We start from the raw sequence: 22,537 nt of genomic DNA, 5'->3' as shown, positions 1-22,537 counted from the left end.
TTTTTTCTGGGAGAAGCCCTTGCCCTCACGCTGCCTGCTGAAGGAGACACAAGCCACAGCCAGAGGAGGCAGATCCCGTCACTTGTTCCACCAGGCAGAGCAGCAAAAGCACAACCAGCTGGCCCAGGAGACACCCACAAACTGAGTCTGGCCTGTGCTCACACAGAGCAAGGGTCAGACACCCCCAGAAGGAGCCAGCTCACTGGAGCCCCTCACAGAGCAGCTCCCCAGAGCCCTGGCCAGGATTGCTGTGGGTACAGACCAGGTGAGCCCTGCCCAGCAGCCCAGAGGAACGGGCAGAGCATCCCCCTGGCAGTCAGTGACTGCACAGCCCTGATCTGACACACTGCCTGCAGCAGAGACCCAGGGCAGGCAGGAGCAGTGTCTGACCCTCCACCACTGTGCACCCACAATCAATCAGGTGCTTAATCCAACAGGACTCACCCTTCCAAGGCTCAAAACCCCCTTAGGAGCAGACACAGAGGTGGCAGCACAGGCTGGGTTAGGAAGAAACTTTAAAAACATCCCCTCATGGTAAAAAAAGAGCTGAGGCTGTGCGTAGACTTTTGGGTGGTTTGCCCTCAAGGACCAGATCACCTCAGGAGAAGCAGCAATAGCTCCCTTGGTGTCCATTCCAAGTGCTCCAGGCTTCCAGTGTGGCACCCCTCAGAGATGCTCCTGCTGCCCACCCCAGGCAGATTTTAAGGTACTGAAGTGTCTGTGCTTGTGCTGTGCCCAGGGCACCAGGAGGAAATCACAGCCCGGGGTTTTAAACAACAAACAAAAGAGCAACACTGTCCATGGAAAGGCAACGTCGTTTTCCCTAGGGCTGTTCCACCAGCAGAGTCACCCCAAGTGAGGGTCTCACTCACACTGTAAGCAAGGGATGAACAGAACAGGAGTGGGGCTGAGTTAATGCACAAAGCCAAGCAATCCTCTGGCCCTTTCCCCACGGCTCCACCCCGCTGATCCCAGCCAGCCTCTCCACTCGCTGCTCCTTTCACCAAACAAGGCCCATTCCCACCAGCCAGCACGGGCATCAGCAGCTACAGCCTGTCAGTCTCATCAGAGCCAGCACAAAGCTCTCACATAACCCATCTTCTGCTCAGCACAGAGCCTGGCCCTACCCAGGACACTCCTTGGTGCTGCTCAGTGCCAAGCAAGGGACGCAAAGCCTGGGAAACACCGGGACAACAACCTGGCAGCAGCAGCTGCCCCAGCTCAGGGCAGCTCTGCATCCCTGCTCTCTCAGCACGGCTGTCACCCCTCCCAAACCTGTGCTGGCCTCACTTCTCCTCGAGCAGACACCACAGAGCCCATGCAACACCGCAGCTGGAATTCACCAAGGAAACCCCCCCTTCAGCATCATCAAAAGCCAGAGGTGGCTCAGCAGCACTCAGAGTGCCCAGCCCTAAGCCCAACTCCTGGCCTAGCTCTATGGGAAAGGTCTGTCCTGTCCACCAGGGCCAGGCAGCCCCCAGTGCCAGCACCATCACCAGTGAAAACCCAGCACTCGCTCTTCTGCAGCAGCCGGTACGGGAACACAGAGTCACACCAGCCGTCTGGCCCTTGTTAGCATTAAAAATTAAAGACAGAGCAAACAAAACCTAAAGCTCCAACATTTATTATGGCAATTTCCCACCCACCCACAGACCTACACTGTGTTTTGCTTTATTTTTAATTCATCACATCAGATGTGCCTCCCGAGGAATGGCACATTGCGGGGATAACCAAGAGGCTGAGTTGTCCACGAGAGCAAGACAGTCTTTTCCATGGGGAAAGGAGCCAGTCGGAGCCATCATTAAGCCCTTGACCTTGGTGGGTGGGGTTTTTTTCGTTTGTTTGTTTTTAGAAAATGAAAAAAAAAAAAACCAATGAACAAAAAGAAACCCCCAAAAAACTGAAAACCCCAACCCCAAAGAAGTGTTGTACTCTATTACAAAATATAAATACGATAGTCTTGCAGGCAGGAGGAGCCCGGGGAGCTGCTGTCGGTGGGTGACTCCTCAGGCTCTCCCAGGATGGATGGAGGGATGGATGAGCCACAGGACAGAGGCACCTCCGCACGCCCAGACGCCGCCGGCCGCTCGCCCCAGCTTCACCTCCTCTCAGAATTTAAGTGCTCTGGAACTTCCATCCGAAAACTGCCAGACATCCGGGGCTCCCTGGGCGCCGCGCCAGCTGGGGGGGTACGCCGAACCTACAGAGAGCATGGGACAGAGGAGAGAACAGCTGTGACATGGCCCACGGTGCGAGTCATCCCCTCACCCTACTTCTGTCTCTCCCTTTTCTGTCTCTAACATCTGGGGCACCCAGCTGCCACAGAGGGACACGGCAGCACGGAGCCCTTCCTCTCTCAGGCCACACTCCCGCATCCGGCATCCTCGGCACCACAGGGATCGTTTAGGAGGAAAAACCTCCGGGCTATACTGGGCAGGGACCAAGCCAGCCTGTCTTGCAAACCTCCTCCTAGTCCTTCCCAAACCCTCGTGGGCTTCCCCCAGGTGCTGAAGGCCCTGCTGAAGCCATTGGGACTGGTAACACGGCACACGGCGGGTGGATCACTGAGGGCTTTTCCCAGCTCCCAGCACGTGGATATCACACGGCAGCAAAGCTCCAGCTGCACTGCCCAGCCCACACCCACATGGCAGGGGCGCTGGAAAGCAAACATTCCCAGCAGCCATTCCCAGCTCCAGGCTGGTCACCCAGCACTGCCCTACCCACACAACAGGCCGAGGGCTACACCGAGGCAAGGCCAGCACATCATCAACACACTCTGCAAAATCCACCTCGGCCACCCAATGGGGAGCTGCTTTCCGTGGAATTTACTTCATTCATACTTAAAAGAGAGGTTAAAGGGCTCCTACACGTGAGCTGCCATCAGAACTCAGGTCCTTCCTAGGCCAGCTCTTCAGTGGGTATTAACTGGAATGTCTCCTCTGAAGTCAGGAGCACCGTGCCTGGTTTCCCTCCAGGGAGGGATTGCTGCTGCTCCTGTCTGAGCCCAAGTTTCCAGGCTGATGTTAAAGCTGGCTGGGACTTCCAAGGCAGCCAAGAGCAGCACAGCCATCCCAGCCACTAGCACGCCACCAATGCAAAGCTTAAGTCCTGCTGAGGGGCACAAAACCTTGGGGTTCTTTCCCCCACGCCTCCTGTCCCTCCTGCATCCCTGTGGCTCGTTGGAAAGCAGCAGCCGAGCATCTGGGCTCGAGGAGCAGCATCTCTTCAGCAGCTCTGGCAAAGAGCCCTCCGGGCAGTATCACTCTCTGCAAGTCAATACTACAATTTGTCCATGCATCCGCCAGAAGTGGGTTTCAACCTTTATTGGAGGGAAAAAGAGAAGGAGGGATCTAAGAGAGCAGCTGGTATCATTTTTCTGTTGGGTACAAACTCTGTGCTTAGATAAACCCCAAAACTGCATCTCATCAGATACGCCGCAGCCTCCTGAATGTCAAGCAAAGACATGGTATGGCTTATTCCTGTATTATCTCAGCCCTTGGAAACATAGTAATATGAAACATCTGTAGCCTAAATTCTGGATACTGTTTCAGCGCCTTCATTACAAAAATCATTCCATTTGGAGGAGATTATAGACACTAAAGGGTCTATGCCATAAACCCATGGTCCCCCTCAAAACAGAGCTTGAGATTTCAATGATAGATGCTGTTGCCCAACTATCACTCATTCCTAGAGACACCTTTTTGCACAGAAACAGGGAAGGTTCTGGGCAGCTCAGATCATGCATGCACGGGATGCCAAAGCAGCTCGAGAGCTCGTGGTGGGGCCTGGCACATCCACACCCCAACCCAACAAACTCCAGTGGGTTCATCACACCCCTGACTTACTGCCCCGGCAGGAAAACACCACATCCATGCACTCCTGCTTTGGTGCGGGGTGCCAGGCCATTGCCACTAGCGAGCTATGCCCTCTCCAGCCTCTGCTCAGACAACTCCTCCTACAGCAGGAGCTGCTTCTTCCTGCACACCGCTGCCCCTGCCCTGTGCACCACACAGCACCCACCGGGCTCCTTCCTCTCTGGGAAACCTGGAAAATTCAGCTCTGGGAAACCTGGGAATCACATGCTCCACAGAGAAGTCAACAGTTTGCTTTCCACTGTAGCAGCACAGGTCTGCCTAGCGATGCCTGCCTATGGACACATGCAGATGCCCGCCAATGTGCTTCCATATGAGATTATTTCAAAAGTAAAACACAGTGCAGGGAATGGCAGTGGGACAACAACCAGCATAAGACAAACCCAGGGTACAGCACCGGCTCCATAACACACCCAGGCTATGCTCAACCCCGGGCACAGCTAACCTCAGTCCTCTAGGAAACACCTCCACCGTGGTCTCGCAACAACCAACCATAAAAACAGGGACAGAGAGGGAGAGACCGGACTCTGTACAGGTATTTCCTGGCACAGCATCAAAAGATGTGTCATCAAGGCAGCTGCAAAGCACGTCCCTGCGGGCACTGCCCCTGCAGGGAACAGCCCGTGTCCATGCCTGCCACCTCGAGCTCCCCATGCAGGGCTGGGACTGTGCCTCCCCTCTGCCAGGGATCCCTGTGGCACCACTGCAGCCCCAGCCAGTGGGCACCACCCTGCTGAAGGGGACAGCAGCTCGGGGGGCACTGCCGGCACCTTTCATCCCAATAGCCCAGACAACAAAGCCTTCCCTCCTCCTCTTCCAGGACTAAAACATTCTTTACTACATTCTTTTCAAAACTCTCTTAGAAAAAGAATATATTTTTCTTCTTTAGATAGGTATTTCTGTCTTTTTTTAAAATTCCAAACCTCCCCCTTCAGAAGGCGCCAGGCAAAATACAGGCAACAAATGATGCCATCACAAGAAGACAACAGAACAACTGGAAGGTTTTACAGAAATCAAAAAAAAAGGAAAAGAAAAAAATAGTATTAAATCCATTACACTAGGAACAGCAAGAGACAATATCACAGCGGTATGTGCTTTAATAAAGTAAAGAGATGCTGCAACATGCAGTATTTGTCAAACTGACAACATATACAGACCCCTAAGGGGGGACAGGGGGGACCTGAACTCCGGATTTTAGAGACAATGCACAGAAACCTGCAATTCCCACCAAAAAGCCAAGAAAAAAATCAAAGCCCGGGGAGAAAAGCAGGGAGCTCTGGGCTGGGAGCTTTGGGCTGGGTTTGGTGCGACCCCAGAGACCTCGGCCCCCCAAAGAAATCAGCCCACAGGTGCCAGGGGTGACTTCACCCCGTCCCCAAAAGCATCAGGGGACAGGGGAGCCCCGGGGGCTGCAGAGCTGTGGTTTGCTCACCTCTTGTGGCACAGATCTGCCCCACGGGGAGGGAGGGAGGGAGGTCCCTGCTGCAGAGCGGGTGAAGGCCGGGGTGCCACAGGGCTATCGCAGTGAGGGCTCACAGTCACTCCTGATCTAGGGGGGGAAAATCCCAAAGCGACAGGTCCAGACTGCAAACACCTTCCACTGGTGGACAGTGCCCTCCTTAGCCCAAAAATCCCCTTCCTGGGCAGAGGGGCTGATCTAGGTAAGGCCCAGCTGGGCGGTGGGCGCTGGAGCGGGCCCCCGAAAGGCCCCTGCGCGGGACCTTCCCCTAGAGCCTGCTGCTGGAGCCACCTGCAGCGTGTGTCAAATGAGGACACCAGAAGCTGACACTGTGTACTTTAAGGTTTTTTTTTTATTTTTTCAATAAAGGGACAAAATGGGTGTATGAACAGGATAATGCAGACAACTGCCAAAAAAACACAGACAGTGGTTTTTCCAATAGAACTTAACAAAGACCAGAAACAAATACAATAAAAAGCCAGGTTGTAATGACCTTTGGTCATCCAAATAATAAAAAAAAAAAATAAAAATAAAAAAAAGTTTTAAAAAAACTCCCCCCCCAAAAAAAAACCCCAAAGAAAAATAAAAGATCAAATTAAGTGCCTCTGTTTTGAACAGAGCACATAAGCAATAATAAATAGTGACTCCCATAGTAAAAGATAAAATTTCAAGTTACGACAAACAGCTTTCATTACAGGAATAGAAAAGGCCAATAACAAAATATTCTGCATTGCCATTTACAAAAAAGTATTGACTCAAGCGGGCTTTCTCTTTAATATGCTTTGCATATGAAATTCTTTCCAATCTAAATATAAAGCACCATTTAGTTTTTGGCAATGAAAAAAACTGCAAAACGGTTTTTTCTTTTCTTTTTTTTTTTTTTTCCTTTTTTTTTAGCTTTTTTTTTCTTTCTTTCTTTTCTTTTCTTTCTTTTCTTTCTTTTACTGCATATGAAGTTAAGATGCTGGAATGTCGGGTGATAGAAGGAAAGGGACATAAAGCACACTACATAACAAACCAACGTTATTAGCTTGCAGTACTGCATACAGTATGGCAGCAGGAAAAAAGAACGAAAAAAGATATGTACACCCCTCTGTGACGGCCAGCAGCGTGACATCGGAACAGGTTTCCCCCAAAGGGCCATTATATGGCCTTGGATCTGTACAATGTCACACCTTTTTTGTCTTTTTGTCTTTTTTCTTTTTTTTGAAACATACAAATAATTTGCACTATATTATCCTGCCAAATTAAAAAAATATACTGTGGCAGCCTGTGGTTTTTTTTTTTTCCACTACCAAAAAAGGTACATCGATACCTTTTGAGAGAACAAGCAACAGTTAAAAATACAAGCTTCAATATAAATACTATAGTGCCTACACTAGATGAACATTTAATTCAAATACCATTCTAGAAATACAGAAAAAAGAGACCATAAATGTGTTTTAGCATAGGAATCAACATGAGTGTGCATTTTCCTATATTTAAGTACTATATAATCTTAAAACCTTTCCCCAATGCATGTTTTTATACAACCTGAAGAGCTGTGTATATCCAAGGCATAGAATTTCCACTACCATTTTAAAATGAGTAACAAGTCTTGTACACCACCAAGACAATGAACCCTAAAATACAGTTTCCCCCTAAACATAATGAAGTGTTGTGGTTTTTTTTCTTTTACTTCCTTAAAAAAATTTTCTTAACATTTATATTTAAAAAAAGGTTTTGTGGTGTTTGTTTTTTTTTTTAAATCCTTTTCTTTTTGTACAAAAAAAAAATCCTTGCACTGTAGGAGTGAAAGCAATCATTCATTTTATGTGAGTGTAGAGTCTGTTTCCATTCACAGCGCTGTAATGTCGCGTCCGAGAAGATAAGCTCATTAGTCAAGTAAATGGCTGGCAAAGTTTGTGGGGTTTTGTGGGTTTTATTTTTTTTTTATGCTCATCAATGTGTGTTGAATTTTCATTTTTTTAATTTTTTTTTTCTTTTCGGCTTTCTTGCAACTTTTCCCTTAAAAGTATAGACCTGTAAACTGGGAAAATTGTACAGTGCACTTAATTGTCCTATCTGAGCAGTCTTATTTTATACTCAACCTCTGTACCTTTGATTAAAGAAAAGATACAGACATCACAGGCAGAGTCAAGTGCTATTTGAACACCAACCGGGGCGGGCGCTAGCTTAGGAATAAAACAAGGAATCCTCTTCCACGTCAACACAAATAGCACACAGAGGATGGAAAAAAAAAATGAAGGACAACTTTTAGGGAGCACAAACAGATACTGCTACTCTTTTGCTTTTTTTCTTCCTTTTTTTTTTTTTTAATTTCCTGTTACTTCTTCCAAAGCATCACATTAAAGGCAAGTCTTATAAGAGTTCATAGTTAATCACCACTGTGTCGATATTAGCTTATACACCTGTTCTAGTTTTAAATGGCAAACAGTACCACATTGTGCTAATAAATCACAATTTATTTATTTTTTTGCTCCTCTATCTGTTACACTCGGTAAAATATTATTGCCAGTCTTTATTTTATTTTTTATACGGTATACACGAGGTTTTAAAGTTTATAATTTGATTGTCAGCTTGACAACCAAGTGGCTCCGGATTTATTTGTTTTGGTGCCAGAATCAATAAAAGATATTATTAAAAGTAAATATCTTCATAAAACGGATTTCCTTTATTGTGTGTTTAATGGTGTTGAAGGGCCTCTGCGCGTTTCACATTCTATTTAATCATGGACGGGGAGGGGGAATAAAAGTTTGGGGCAGGGTGGGCGGGGGGCAGGTTCTACATCTTGTTTTAAGCTCTCTCCACGAGCCAAGCAGGGTTTTAGACTGGTTCGATCAGTTTTAAAAAAATAATAGTAATAATAATAATAATTAATAATAACAATAAAAGGCAGAGGAGAATGATGATTAACTAGGACTGAGCGGGTCATGTCTTTCTCTTCCTTAGTTTCCTCTTCCCTCTTCGTTCCTAGGTGGCCGGTGGCGTGAGGGGCACGAGGCGGCTCCAGCGCGGCCGAGCTGGCGACGAGCTGCGCGTGGAGGACGAGCAGAAAGGAGCCACTGCCATCGGCCGTGGCTGACTCAAGGCACTCGGATTACTTATTATTATTATTATTATCATCATCATTATTATCATTATTATTATTTTTGTGGGTGGGTGGGTGGGTGTGTTTGAAATCAAACGCTAAGAGAGAAATCTACCTCTTCCTGACTGGTGGCGGTCAGTTATTCCCAATCAAAGGCCGTTTTTAGTGTTCCCGAGGGGAACTCTGTCTCCAATCGTGGGTTTATTGGTTTAAGACAGCAATCTAGGCTAACACAACGCTTCTTCGGTGCTATCGGTCCTGTCCGCAGAGGGTCACCCACAGCGAGCTTTCCTTTGCACGTCACAAAACAAAACTGTACATGATATGTATTACAGGATGTATGCAGCATGGTCGGTTTTGTTTGCTCTCGGGTTTGGTTTTGTTTCACTTTTCTTTTTTTTGGTTTTTTTTTCTCCTCCTCCTTCTCCTCTCCTCTTTTTTCCTCTTTTCCTTTTTTTTTTTTCTTTTCCTTTTTTTTTTTTCCCGAACGGAATTGGAAACAGCGACGTGTTTGCTCAGCAACTAATCAGGGACAATTTAAAAACAGCCATAACATACCGTACATGCTGTCTAATCCAAAAATTAAAAAAGAAAAAGAAATTAAAAAAATAAAACCAACCAAAATAAAAAAAACCCAAAAAAAAAAACACCCCAACATACACAACATGTAAATTATTGCACAAGAGAAAGGCTCAAAGTTTGCGTAAAATGCAATAGTATTGCCCCGATACAGATCATGCATTCAAACGGTGAGAACAAAAAGAAAATAAACAGGGTGTGCTGGTGACAAGCACTTTCCAAATATCCTTAGCTTCCATGACTTCCATCACAAGGGACTAGAAAATCTCTACGGGGATGCGGGGCGGGGGGTGGGGGGGGGGCGGTGTGGATGGGGGTAGGGGGTACGAATATACCTCTATTCAGTTTTTATCTCGTTATTCAAGACTCGATCACTGTGCCATTTTTTCATGTGTTTCTCCAGGGTACTGTACACGCTAAAAGGCATCTTACAAATCTCGCATTTGTAAACGTCCTTTCCCACCTGCCCGTGTGTTTTCATGTGCCGGGTGAGCTTGCTACTCTGGGCGCAGGCGTAGTTGCAAAGCTCACACTTATACGGCCTCTCGCCCGTGTGGCTCCGTCTGTGGACGGTGAGATTACTACAGTTCTTGAAGACCTTCCCACAGTACTCACAAGTGTCGCTGCGTCTGCCCTCTTTTGAGCTGGGCCTGCCAGGGCCCGGGCCACTAATATGGGGGGTGCTCCCTCCGCTTCCCGTGCCGCTGCGGCCTGAGATCCCTCCGTCCAGCTCGCCCGGCGGCGTGGAGAAGCGCAGGCTGCCGTTCTCCGAGGAGTGCTCGGAGGAGGAGGCGAAGGGCGATTGTCGGGAGTCGCCGAAGCTGAGGAAGGGGTCCTTCAGCTGCCGAGAGGCAGCGTAGCCCGCCAGCCACTGGGAGTAAACGTTCTCGGTGTTGGGCATGGCGGCGGCCGGCAGGTCGAACTCCTTCTCCAGCTTGATGCGTTTGGAGAAGGGGCTCAGGGAGCTGGGGCTACCCAGCAGCAGCTTTTTGGACAGGCCTCCCGAGGCAGACTCCCCCGGGGAGCAGCCCCGGCCGTTGACGGCCCCCTCGTCGATGCGGTCGGACTCGCCAGCCACCGAGTCTTCGTCGCAAGTGTCCCTGTGCACCTCGGGCTCGGGGAGGTGGCCCCGCTTGTGTTTCTCCCCCAGGACCTGGTGGAAGGCCTCGCTGAAGTGCTGCATGGAGCTCAAGACCATGCCCTGCATGACGTCCGGCATCGCCCGGCCCTCCTCGCCAGCCCGTGAGTTGTTCTCGTGGTGACGGGCCGCCTCCAGGCTCATCCCGAAGCCATAGTCCGGCCTGTCGCTCTCGTTCAAGTCCTCCTCCTCTTCCTCCTCCTCCTCCTCCTCTTCCTCCTCCTCCTCCTCCTCTTCCTCATCCCCGTTCTCAGGGATCATGTTGGGGTCGTTCTCGCTCTTGAACTTGGCCACCACGGACTTGAGGGCGCTGCTGGCGCTGCCCACCAGGTCGCTGGTGCCCGGCTCAGGGGAGCTGGCAGTGGAGAGCCCATCGTCCGACTTCACCGTCATGGGGGAGGACTTGTGCATGTGGGTCTTCATGTGGCGCTTCAGCTTGCTGGCCTGCGTGCAGGCGTGGTCGCAGAGGTTGCACTTGTAGGGCTTCTCCCCCGTGTGGCTCCGGCGGTGCACCACCAGGTTGCTCTGAAACTTGAAGGTCTTCCCACAGAACTCGCAGGACTTGGACTTCATGGGGGGCTGGGAGGGAGGAGGAGCAGACTGCAGAGGAGGGAGGGGCGGTGTGGCCAGGAACGGGGGCTTGCTGCCGGGCTGGAAGGGCTGCAGCAACCTTTGCATAGGGCTGGGCCGGCTCGGGGACAAGGGTGGGCTGGAGGTGTTGCCGGCCAGCTCCCGCAGCCTCCGGGAGAAATCCATAGCGGGGGGCTCCATCGCCATGGGGTTCAGTCGCAGCACCCTGTCAAAGGCACTAGGGTGATGGGTGGCCAGAGCCATTTCTTCCGCACCCAGGCGCTCAATGCGATGCGGATCCAAATGGTGCCTCGGGGGAGGGCTAAAGAGGGGCGGCGTGGGTGGGAAACGCCCTTCTCCCAGCCCCGACGCCTCCCTCGAGACCGAGCCGGGTATTCTGAGCAGGTTAAAAGGGTTATTGTCTGCAATGTGAATCCCGTGGAGAGGTGGCTGGGAAGGGCACTCTGCACCTAGTCCTGTTGGGATACCAACCCGTGGCGTCAGGGGGCTGCCGTGCTCGCTTTCTAGGTAGATCCGTAAGCCGTGTGTGTTCTGTGCGTGCTGCAAGAGGAACCAGGCGCTGTTGAAAGGCTGTTTACAAGTCGTACACGTGTAGCTGCTGGGCTCATCTTTACCTGCAAAATAACACAACAAGCAGCGTCAATCTCCGGCCGTCCAGCGGCGGGCGAGCGCTCGCCTCCCCGCCTAACCTCCTCTCCTCCTCTGGGACGCTCAGCTGGGAGCTGGGCAAGGGACATCCCAGCCCAGGGACAGGCAGGGGACATGAATGGGAAGAGGTGAGGGGCACCCACAGCAAGCACATCCACCTCCTCCCACCACGCCCAGCTCTGGTTTCAAAACTGAACCATGCTGGGCACCCATAGAATAAAACAGGCCAAGAAAAGCGAGAGATGGTAAAGTCAATCAACGCCAGCTCCAACTCAGTTGACTGAGGCTGTAGGCACTTAGAGTATTCATAAATAAATATGTAAATAAATATATAAATAAATACAAAATAAAGAAATTCCTTTCTGAAAAGCACTCCACACTGATCAGTTCAAAGCATCACAACTGCCAGCAAGCTGGGCATCAGCACGTTTTTAGTCTCCTCCTTATTTCAAGGCTAACAATGTGTACAAAATTAAGAATCAACTTCTGCTCCTTAGCAGAGATTCACCTCTGGGGCAAGGAAAGAAATAAAAATAAAAAGGGAAGGGGGGAGGAAAAAAAAAAAATCGAGCACAGGACAGGGAAAGGAGAAGACAGAGAGAGCGGCAGCTCCACCAGGGAAAGAGCTGGAGGCCGGCCAGGAGGCCTGGCCGAGCGCCCTGCCGGAGCCGCATTATTTCTCTCGCGCTGAAAAGAAGCTGAGGATGGTAAATGCCACTTTGGCAAGTAGTGAGCTAACTCTATTTCATGATAATTTATTTTTGGAGATAACACGGACATTATAAAAGAGCAACCAACTAATAAATAACTAAACAAAGAGCCGGCTAATAATGACAGCAGAAAGCAGCCCCTTCTAATATACGGCAAAACAAGGGGGATGAATAACTTTTTGAGGGCCGCCCGTGAGGGAAGAGTGGCGTGAGATACGGCAAAGGTGAGGGTGCCTTTATTGATTACTGGGATTTTGCAAATAATTCACTTCCACCCCCATATGGATGCTTTTTGCTAAATGCCGGTAAACCGAAGCTGGAGCTAAGAGAAGGATATAAATTCATTTCCAGCCTTGTTCAGCACTTCTCACGGAGCTGTTGTTTAGTGATATTTTAACAAATAAAAATAATGTTGAGGTTAGCTGAGAGATAAACCAGGAGCCTTCCAAGGGCATCAGCACTTGGGGCGGTACTGGCCTTCACCACATATTCCTGCCCTGACTCAACATTTACATCCCAAGGCATCTGCTCTTTAGGCATCTCTCTTGGGTAAACAGGCTGCACTGACAGTTGCCCTCATTAGGTTTCCTCTATTTGCCTAATACAAAGAAAAGGAAGATTTAAAAAAACCAAATAAGGTGAATTAGGAAAGGGAACATCACTTTATGTGCTCCCATCTTTTTTCCCATCTCACGGGGAGGACAGGAGAAAAATGTCATGTGGGCATTTTCTGGAGATACAGGACAGAACCAGGCATCTTTAAGGTCCCTTTCAACCCAAACCATTCCGTGATCCTGAGATCCAGCACTGGCTGTACTGCTGCATCCCAGCTTCCCTCCCTGCCTCCCGGCTCTGCCGCTATTCCACGTTTGGCCTGAGAAGCTGAATCAGGCAAGCAAAGAGCCTCAATCATCTACAGCAGGCATTTAACACTTTAATCACTTTAAAAGCCCTTGGAATAATATTTAATGTTTCACTCTGAAGCCTGCATTGGAATAAAATGCACTGTTGTGTTTAGTATGTGCCAGGCATGTGAGCACAGATAAATACTTAAATCTGCTGAAATTAGAGTGAAATTCAATTGGACTTTCACATTCCTGTGCTCATTTGTGAGCTTGGGGGGGGAGAAAAAAAATCATCTTGCTTCATCATATTGAAGTGGATGTTTTTAACACCACGGTGGGAGCTAACAATGAAACACTACCTTGCCTCTCTACCTTATAGATCAGGTCAGAGAAAATAGCATTTTATCTTATAATGAGGATACAACATCGAGCATTTGCTACCACATTTTAGTATTCCCATCAACTAGATATTCTAGATCATAAGGGCAGCTCGTGTAATCATAATGTCAATGAGAAGGGCTGTTACGACTGAGACTAAAGATTACATGGAAAAAGCTGCTTTGAAACTGGTAATTATTACCAGTCCACTAATAGCAAATGATGCATTACAGTTTCACCGTATAATCTGTATTTCACTCAGCTCCTGCCAGTGCGGCCTTATTATATTACAGTGCTCACAAATTCTAAATTCCTAAGCTACAGTCATCAATAAATGTGTTACTTGCCATAATTTGCAAAATTACTTTGTTCATAACATCTTCAACTGTTATAAAGACTGGAATTGATTTCCTGTGTGGCAAAATTAGGGCTACATTGACTTAGTGGAGTGTAAAATATAAGATTATTCTTCATGTGCTTGCCTGAAAAACAAGTTTTCAATTCACTGTCCGTGTTTGGTAATCAAGATAATAATTTACATTTTAAATCATGTTTATGTACAAAACTTCCCTAAATAACCCACCATTTTCAAGGGAGGCAAAAAAACCAACAGAACGAAACAGTTAAAATCCACCAGCCATTTGTCTCCACCTCCTGCTCTGAAGAGACATGATTTCTAATTTGTCTATTAGTGCTTGATTAATTATGAAGGCTATTGACTGACCATATCACCACCTAGAGATACGTTCCAGTCTGATGCAGCCTTGCCAAACTGCAAAAATTATGGCACTAATCCACAGCAACAAGACAGGTCCTTAGACTGCCGCGGCAATCCCCGGGCTGGGAAGGGACTCGCCCTCCCTTGCTGCCATCCCACCACCACCATGGGCTTTTTGGGACACCATTTGGGTCCCCTCAAGAGTCAGACCCAAAGGCCATGCGCACTGATGTCTCCTTACTGTGTGGGCCAGGCCCTGTGTCCCCAGAGCCTTCCCAGCTAACACATCTGGGCATGACCATGGGCAAGGGAGGCGGGTCTCACAGCCAGGAGATGCAGAAGCTGCTGCTGGCCAAGGACAGAGCTCTTTGTGCCTCACCATCCACCTGGACAATGTGATGGGGTTTGTCATCCATTGTGATGCCACTGGGGCTTTCAGCGGATTTCCAGCAGTCAGGAGTCACTGCTGAACCAGCCCTTGGCCACCAGCAGCAGGGCTGGAGCTCACATCCTTGGCTACCTCTCAGTTCAGGAATTTGAGGCTGAAAGGGACCCCCAGCTCTCACCCTCTGACCCTCCCTGCAGTGCATGTCACTGTGACCAACAGAGGTTCTTTCAGTAAAGTACAACTGCCTCCAGCCCTGCAAAGCACAGGGCAGAGCACAAAACTCCAGTGAGATCTACTCAAACCAGCTCAGCAGACAGGGAGAGCACCCACTGCTTCCCACCACAGTCACAGACGGGTACTGGGATCCACCTGAACTTCTCTAGCTCTAACCTCTACTGTTCTCTTTGTATTTTGAGGGGCTTTGTGGTTGAAACACTGAAAAGCTCTTGGTACACAATGGCCTCCTCACACACACCACGGTGTTCTTTGTGAAATTGAGGCACACTTCAAAATCCAGATGCTTATCTGTCCTGAGCCACCCCTCCACTACCCAAGGACCAGCCTAGCCCTCATCATCCTGGCATCAAGCTGGACAGAACCTGATTTTCCTCTCAGCTTCCCACACGGCTGATACCTTCCAGGGTACTGCACCCAGCTCTGTAAGCACAGCCCTGACTCCACCTTCCAGCCCAGGTTCACACGAGGCTGGACCTGGTGCCTTCTCAACACATCCTTCCTGACAGTTTCCAGACCAGCCCATGAACCTATCCTTCTTGCTCTGCACCTGCCTTTGTTTTACCCACAAAGCCAATCAACCAGAGCTGCATATTCATTTCTAATCACCAGCAAAGCACTAAGCACGACTGAGATCCCCACCAGCATGTGCTGAGCTCCCCAGCTAAAGCCCCACATCCCCCAATCTGTTGGCCAGCTCTGCATCACCTGTGCCAGCAGAACCACCCAGTGCTCTGCTCTGTCTTCCCATAAGCAATGTCACAGTGCAGTCTATTTCATCCACATTTATCAACCAAAGTTGTCATCTAGAAGAATGAAATCAGGTTTTATTTGACAAGATCCATATTCCACAAATCTAGGCTGAGTGGCACAAATTATATTTCTATCCTTTAATTCTTTATCAATTGAATCTTATGTTGGTTCTTCTGTTATTTTGCCCAGAAGAGATAAGCAAAGTGTTGCCAACTCTCCCACCTTACCCTGACCAGCTCTTGACAGCATTTTCCCAGTTCATAAACTTTCTTAAAACCAGCATCACAGGTTAACTGTTCAGGGTTCCTTGGGTGCAACTTTTCAGGGCCTTTTTATTTGAAAATACTTCTCTCCTTGAAGGAGAAATTTGTTATTTCTGCTCATATCCTCCATGGCTACCAATAAGCTAGGAAAAAATAATATCACCCACCTTATGATACAGAAATGTAACACGGCCACTCTCCAGGTCTACAGCAGAAATATTTATCAAAAATTTCCACCTTACTGCTTCTTCCATTTATCCCTTCCTTCTTCTCCAGGATCCTGAGAAGCTCCCTCTCTCCTCTCCCCACTGGTGCCAGGCACAAGTTTTCCTCAGCCTCTCCAGCTCTCCTGACCCGTTCTCTACCCGCCATGGTTTCTCACTGCCATTGATTCCTATCCATTTTCCATTTTTTTTAATTGTCGTATATTGATTTTTCTAATATCTAATTGCTGTTCTCATCTCACCACTGAAGCGAGTGAAGTGGGTTTTGGACTGGGGCCAAAGTTGCCCTCTCCTTCCTGGACAGCTCATCAACTCTTTACAAATAGCTTCCAATTACCATTCGCATTTTTGTGTGTACATTTTCCTCCCATCAATTCTACTGCTCATTTTCTTCCTACTTTGGAAATTACCCCTGTAGGAGAATTACATGGGGATACCATGACCCAAATACAGAACTGGGGCCAAGATGACACCTGACTGGCCTCACTCACTGAAGCATCAACCATCATTACGTTTTTATTCCTTCTCTACATCCCACATGGCAAAAGACCAGTGATGAGGCACAGCATTTCACTACAGCACAAATGTCCAGCGTTTCTCAAGTTATTGGCTCAAAAAAAACCAAAAAAGGCAGCAGAACAGCTCTTGCCTGCCATGCCCCCAGAAGAAGTGACTTAACCAGTGACACACGAGTGACAGATTTAGCTTCTGATCCGCAAAACGTTAACAAATGAGCGGGATGGATATTGGCATTTGAGTGCCTTTAAGGGCAGTTGGCACAATTACTCAGTAAAATATGAAGAGATGGCTGCTTTCAGGATTAAGGGGCTTTTTTTATATTAAGGAAAAGCTGGTGCTTCTGTGCTGTGCTCACAGATACACCCGGCACGCTCCGAGAGTCCGAGCCTGAGCAAGCCAACACCTCCAGGCACAATAGAGCTGGCTCAGAGCAAGAACCACAGCCATCCCCACAGCCACCAGCAGCAAAGCCAGACAAGATGCTGGGGAGAAGACCAGCTGGGAGGAGAAGCTGTCAGCTAGATGCCACTGCTGAGAGGGAAAAAAAAAATATGAAAAAAGCCTTTCTGGAGCTAGGCATGCAAGTTCAGGCACTGCCAAGTGAGTAATGGAATAATCTGCATGTGTGTGCCAATGTGCTTTGGAAGAGCTTCCTTAGTTTCTCAAAAGTCAGGGCTGGATCCAGGAAAGCTGCTCGCTGGACACAGCATCCCTTGGTGCACCTAACCAGGCCCACGGCACAGGATGCTGTGTGGGGAAGGAGCGCCTGCTTTAGGAGCAGGATATTAAACACAAGGTGTGTTCTACCCCAGGGCACTGCAGGAGCTGCACACAAACACACAGCATTAGAGGCACCCCAGTTTTCCCAGTGTTTTCCCAAACAAACCACAGCAGTGGCTGTGCCCGTGCCAATGGTGGGTGCAAGGATTCCATTCACAGCGGAAGATCTGCTCCCTCAGAGAAATCCCCGTGCCAGAGAAATCTCCAAGCAGACCTGGATGTGGCCCTGGCTGCCTGGCCCAGCTCCTGTTCTCCACAGCATCCCTCCCTGGTGGCTCTGCTCCTGTGTTCTCCCTGACCTTCTCAAGACACCTGCAAAGCCAAGGCTACCTGCACCCACAGGGCACATGAACACCTTCCTCTATCCAACAGCAAGGACAAAAGTTAAAGCATCCCCATCTCTTCTGCTCGCCACCACACAATCGTGGGAGGAACAGCCTGAGCCAAGCCCAGGAACTTCTTTATTCAGCTTTAATGTCAACTGACTGCTTGATTTTTGGACTGATAAATTCAGAGTTGTTATGGTATTTAAAGGGGGGGGAAGGAAAAAAATTTGAGTTAATTGTTACCACTTGTACTTGATTCAGTTCTCCATCTGGCTTGTCAAATATCTCTTCTTTTTTTTTTTTCCCTCCTCTCTCTCTCATTTGGAAATCCACACTGCTGAATTTCCTTTCAACTGCAAGCTAGTGAGGTGAAACAGTTGGGACAGAGGAAGGGAGATAAGCGGGTCCTGCTCCATTCCTGCAGCAGCCACTTCTCCCTCAGTAAGGAAGAGCTGCTCTGGCATGACTCACCTTTTCCTGGTGGCACCGGCTCACAAGGGAAGCTGTAACAACTGTCCAAACGTATTTTTTCCTTCTTGCACTAATTCCTCCTCCTGATCCTCTGGATTGCAAAAGGCCCATGATTAACCTGGTCTGTCATTAACCAGTCCCAAGCAGCTGCTGGCACTGGGAGCATCAGCACTGTCACTGCTGCTCTCATAATACCTGGATAACACTAAATAACAGCAGGAGCTGCAGTTGTGTACAACAGGGTACTACCTCTCTAGCCTTTTCTCTTTATCATGAGAGGAGCCAGATTCACAAACAATGAAAAAGGAAAATATCCCCAAAAATCTGAAGGAAGTGATGTAGTGCTGCTTGTAAAACAAGTAATACCATGGCTGTTCTGCCTTTGAAAATAAAATTCTGCAAACTGAGTCCACGCATTTATGCAAAGGCCTGGCGGAGTCTTGGGACTAGCTTAGTCATTAAATAGTCAAAAAATCCAGGAGAAATTTTGCTTTGCAGGACCCTCAATGCCCCATCTGCTATCTCTACCAGATTTTCTTTACTGTAACTCATTGATAAAAGGTATTCCTGAAATTGGTATTCAATACTGATATTGATATATCAATATTGCTGTTTATATTCCTGAAAATAATTATTCTGCCTGCAAATTCAGACTTCCTGAAACCATATTAATAAAACTGGGAAAACACTTTCCAAACCAAGTATGAGTAACACCATTTGTCATTACGCCTTCTTTCAAAAAACCTCTTTAAGACCCAGGCCAAACATTAATGCCGTGACTCCTCAAACTTCAAAAAGAAACCCAAGTCCCAGCAATAATCAAACAGCAGCCCCAGCAATAATCAAACAAATCTTTGCCAGTCAAAGATTTAGACAGGAGTTAGGAACTCCAAGAATTCCCCATTTTCTCTCAAAGCCCAACTTTCCTTGTGTTCTACAGCACTGGTCAAGTTCCCATAAAGCAGAAGCTTTTTGGGCCTGAGGAAAGAGCATGTGGGACCAGGGAGACCAGTTCCTGCCTGGAGAAGAAATGGGTATTTCATGGGTTTGGTTGTAGCCTCAACATTTACTCATTCTTCTTACCAGAACCAAAGTCCACACACTTAGATTCCCACCCCAAAAAATGCTGCTCATTAGCAACAAGCAACAAAACACATGGCTTGTGGGAGCCTCAATGGGGCGCTGGGGTCCCGTGGCCTGACCTCAGCGTCTGTCACCGTTTTCAAGGCAATGATGACTTGGCCACCAAGAAAACCTGCTTCCAGCTCCAACTTGGCAAGTAAGGTATCAGCCTGCGACTGATTTTGTGCTTTTTTAAAACCTAAGGGGGGTGGAAATCTGTCGCGCCTTGATTAGCGAGGAACAGAAGAAACCTGCCACGGGAAAACAATGCTGTGCCTGAAATTCAGCTCTGAGGGAGTTCTAGAAGAGAGCCCTCAAGCAAAGACCAGCTGGTCACATGCACACGTGCACCCCATGCATTAATGCTATGGGGAGGAGAAAGAGAGGCAATGCAGACCTCAGCACCACATGGGAAGCAGCTCCAGTAACAACAAACACCAGTGCTGGGACCTACAGGGTGAACTACGCAGTGTTTTCAGCCCTGCAGGAGGATCTATCCACTGAGACCACCACACATCTCTAAAAACACCCTTAGTGAAGTAAGCAACATCCCAGGTGCCATTCTTGGCAGCGTTCAAGGCCTGCTTAGATAGGCACTGAGCAACCTGGTCTAGCAGAAAGTGATTCTGCCCATGGCAGAGGGCTTGGAGCTGGACAGTTCTTAGGGTCCCTTCAACCCAAACCATCCTGTGTTTCTGTGATGCACAGTCTTCCCCACATGTCTGTCCCTGACTGCCTCTTCCACGCACCAGCATAGGGATTGTGAAAGATTTAAACAGGAGTGGCATCACTGGAGTGACACCCTCTGAATCAGCTCCTCTGGACTTACCTGACACCAGGTGTGTCCCCTGCTGGAAGGTCCCTCTGGACCCACCAAGGACTGAGCCTTGTCTAAGCCCTGCCACAAGAAGGGCATCAAAGCCTTTCCACAGCCTCACCTGATTACCCAATAACGGTACCTGGCTCCAACAGTCCATAATTATGCATTTACCCAGTGGCTGCTGGGGACAATCAAGTCAATAATTCACTTTTTAAATGCAGTGTTGTAATTATACAGCTACAAAGAGCTTCCAAATCATTTCATTCACTCATACACCTACGCAATGAATTGTTCCCCTTTCTCCCTGGCCGGCGGCATCCGAGTGAAAGGCAGAGCACACTTCACAAAGTTTCTTGCCCAGGAGGGGAAGGAGATGCTCTAGCACAACATCTGGGGTCACCCTTGTTGGTGTGGGGTGTTTCTCCCTGTCTGTACTGGTTTTGGCACAGCTCAGTGGTGCAGCCAGCGCCCAGCACAGGCGAGGGTGAGCGCTGGATGCTGCTCTGCAATGCTCATCGTGCACTCAGTATCTCTTACACAGAGACTCCCAGGCCAACACCAGGACACTGCTTTCCTGGGAACACTGCTCATGCCTGCTGACCTGATTAGTGCTGCAGGACCTTGCTGGAGGCTGCAGCGGCTCTGCTGCACGGGGCACTCCTGGAGAGCTGCAATGTGCTTCCAAACGGCTGAGCCCCATCCCAGGGACAAAGTGGGGCTGGCCCCTTCCCACTGCTGCTCACCAGCAGGGACACTGCTGCCACCAAGTCTGGGCCATCAAGTCCCCTCATCAGCCATGGCCTCGCTGTATTTTTGCTGGATTTTCCCCATCTCAGTGTCTCTATTTGATGCACGCGGCCCTGCAAAGCCACGTGTATTTACACCATCACCTTGAAGAGATATTGTGGTGGTCCCTGATAGCCCCTCCTGGCCCTTCTCATGAGCCAGACATCACCAATGTTCCCTTCCCCAGCCCACAGCACCCAGCTCCCACCCATGCCTCGGGAAGGGTGTTGGTGGAGCTGAAAATCCCCGGCCCTGAGCCAAGTCAGTGGCTGAGGACCTCCCTGGAAGCTTTATTCCACCAACTCCTTCCCAAAACAGATCCTCTTCAGACTCTCCTATTTCCCAGCCTTCTACTTTGGCTCGCTTTCCTCTCACTTCCAAATGAATGATATTTAGCCAGCAGCAAACCATCCTGACAAAGTGGGTCAGGGGAACTGCAGGTTCCCCCAAATGACACCTCCATCTGCAAATCATCTGCCAGGAAGGCAAAGGTTTATTCTGTCCCTGAGCAAGTTCAATGTCACCATGGAGTTGCAAGCACAGCAAGTGCTGAACCAGATCCTACAACGTTTAGTTTCATAACTTGCACAAACAAGTATTAGTAGAATCAATAAATTATATATATATTTTTTCCCCTCTCTGCTTTGCAAATAGGACCAAAAGGTGTCGTAAAGTTGTCGGGTCTTCTCCAGTTTATCCTGTCTCCTCTCCATCGCTGAGATATCCTTGAAGTTGAAAATGATATAATACTCCAGATATCTGGAGTTTAGAAGGATGTAAGACTTGCAAGAATTGCTACAGCTTTATTGCATTCTCGGGGCACAGAGAGTATTTACCACACATACATCAAGTCAAGGAATGCAAAAGGGGCACGCGGAAATTTGGCGCTCCGAGCTCAGGAGCTGAAACTCCCAGGAAGGCAGATACAGAGTGGATTTCCTTATTTATAGATTTGCAGATGAAATCCAACAAAACCAGCCCTCCCCCCTCCAAAAAAAAAGGCAAAAAAAAAAAAAAAAACCAACAAAAAAAAAGAAAGCCAAAAAACACAAAAAAACCCCAACCAACCCCACCTCCCTCTTTTATGTCAGTGAGGCTGATTCAATTTCCAGGCTTGCAAGGTCTCCTCTCGCCGAGTATTACCCGACCCCAATAACATGCGCCGTTCCAAGGTTAAGATCCGTTTCCTTACAATAATGCAGAAAGCTGTTGTTTCAGTCGTGGCTGCAGAATTCAGCTTTGAAGGACAGGTTAGTACCACACTACATTTAACTGAATTCAGTTCATCTGATTATACAGTGCCTTGCTTTCTGGAATATGTAATCATCTCTTTCTGATGACATTTTAAATATCCAACTAGACAAATAATTGCAGCAATAATTGATAGCTGAGTCAAGCTGGAAGATTATTGATTGGCACAGTACCCGCTGAAACAAATGTTCATCTTTCTAACATTACAGTGAAGATGCTTAAATCTAACTTTTGCTGATAAATGATAAAAATTTGATTTACTGATAAAACCACCGGAATAGAAGATGCACTTCAGGATTTGATTACCTGAGGAAATTTTTTCAAAGAAAAATTAGGCTGTGGGATTTATATTCTATTTCACATGAATAATTGCCAAGATATGGATAAGCCGTTGGAACATAAACACATGTGGAGGCGTCTATAAGAGTTGCTGATTAACTCTGTACCTTCCTGAACGGAATTTATCTGTTCCCAATCACTGTTTAGGTGGGAGTTTATCCTGCTGCCTTGCCAAGGATGCATCAACGGGTCTCATTACCAGCAGCAGGAGTTACGTGTCAGAAAAGATCCC

General features: G+C 48.2%; 1 protein-coding gene across 4 annotated transcripts in view; it reads right to left on the bottom strand.

Annotated features, from left to right (window-relative positions):
• Positions 1-1,608: 1,608 nt before the first annotated feature.
• Positions 1,609-22,537, bottom strand: part of BCL11A (BCL11 transcription factor A) — a 69,849-nt gene continuing 48,920 nt past the window's right edge. The window contains exons 3-4 of one of the 4 annotated variants that reach the window (XM_058019735.1): positions 9,465-11,344; positions 1,609-2,200 (exon numbers count right to left, since the gene is read on the bottom strand). In XM_058019735.1, the coding sequence (XP_057875718.1) occupies positions 2,099-2,200; positions 9,465-11,344 (1,982 nt within the window). In that variant the 3' untranslated portion in view covers positions 1,609-2,098. Of the gene's footprint in view, positions 2,201-9,326; positions 11,345-22,537 lie in introns of those variants that run through there. The other 3 variants (XM_058019736.1, XM_058019737.1, XM_058019734.1) reach the window with 3 other exon arrangements.

Source organism: Melospiza georgiana, chromosome 3 (genome assembly GCF_028018845.1).
Source record: "Melospiza georgiana isolate bMelGeo1 chromosome 3, bMelGeo1.pri, whole genome shotgun sequence".
Classification (NCBI taxonomy): Eukaryota; Metazoa; Chordata; class Aves; order Passeriformes; family Passerellidae; genus Melospiza; species Melospiza georgiana.
Note: the sequence above shows the minus strand (reverse complement) of the source record. Positions and strands in the feature narration are given on the sequence as shown.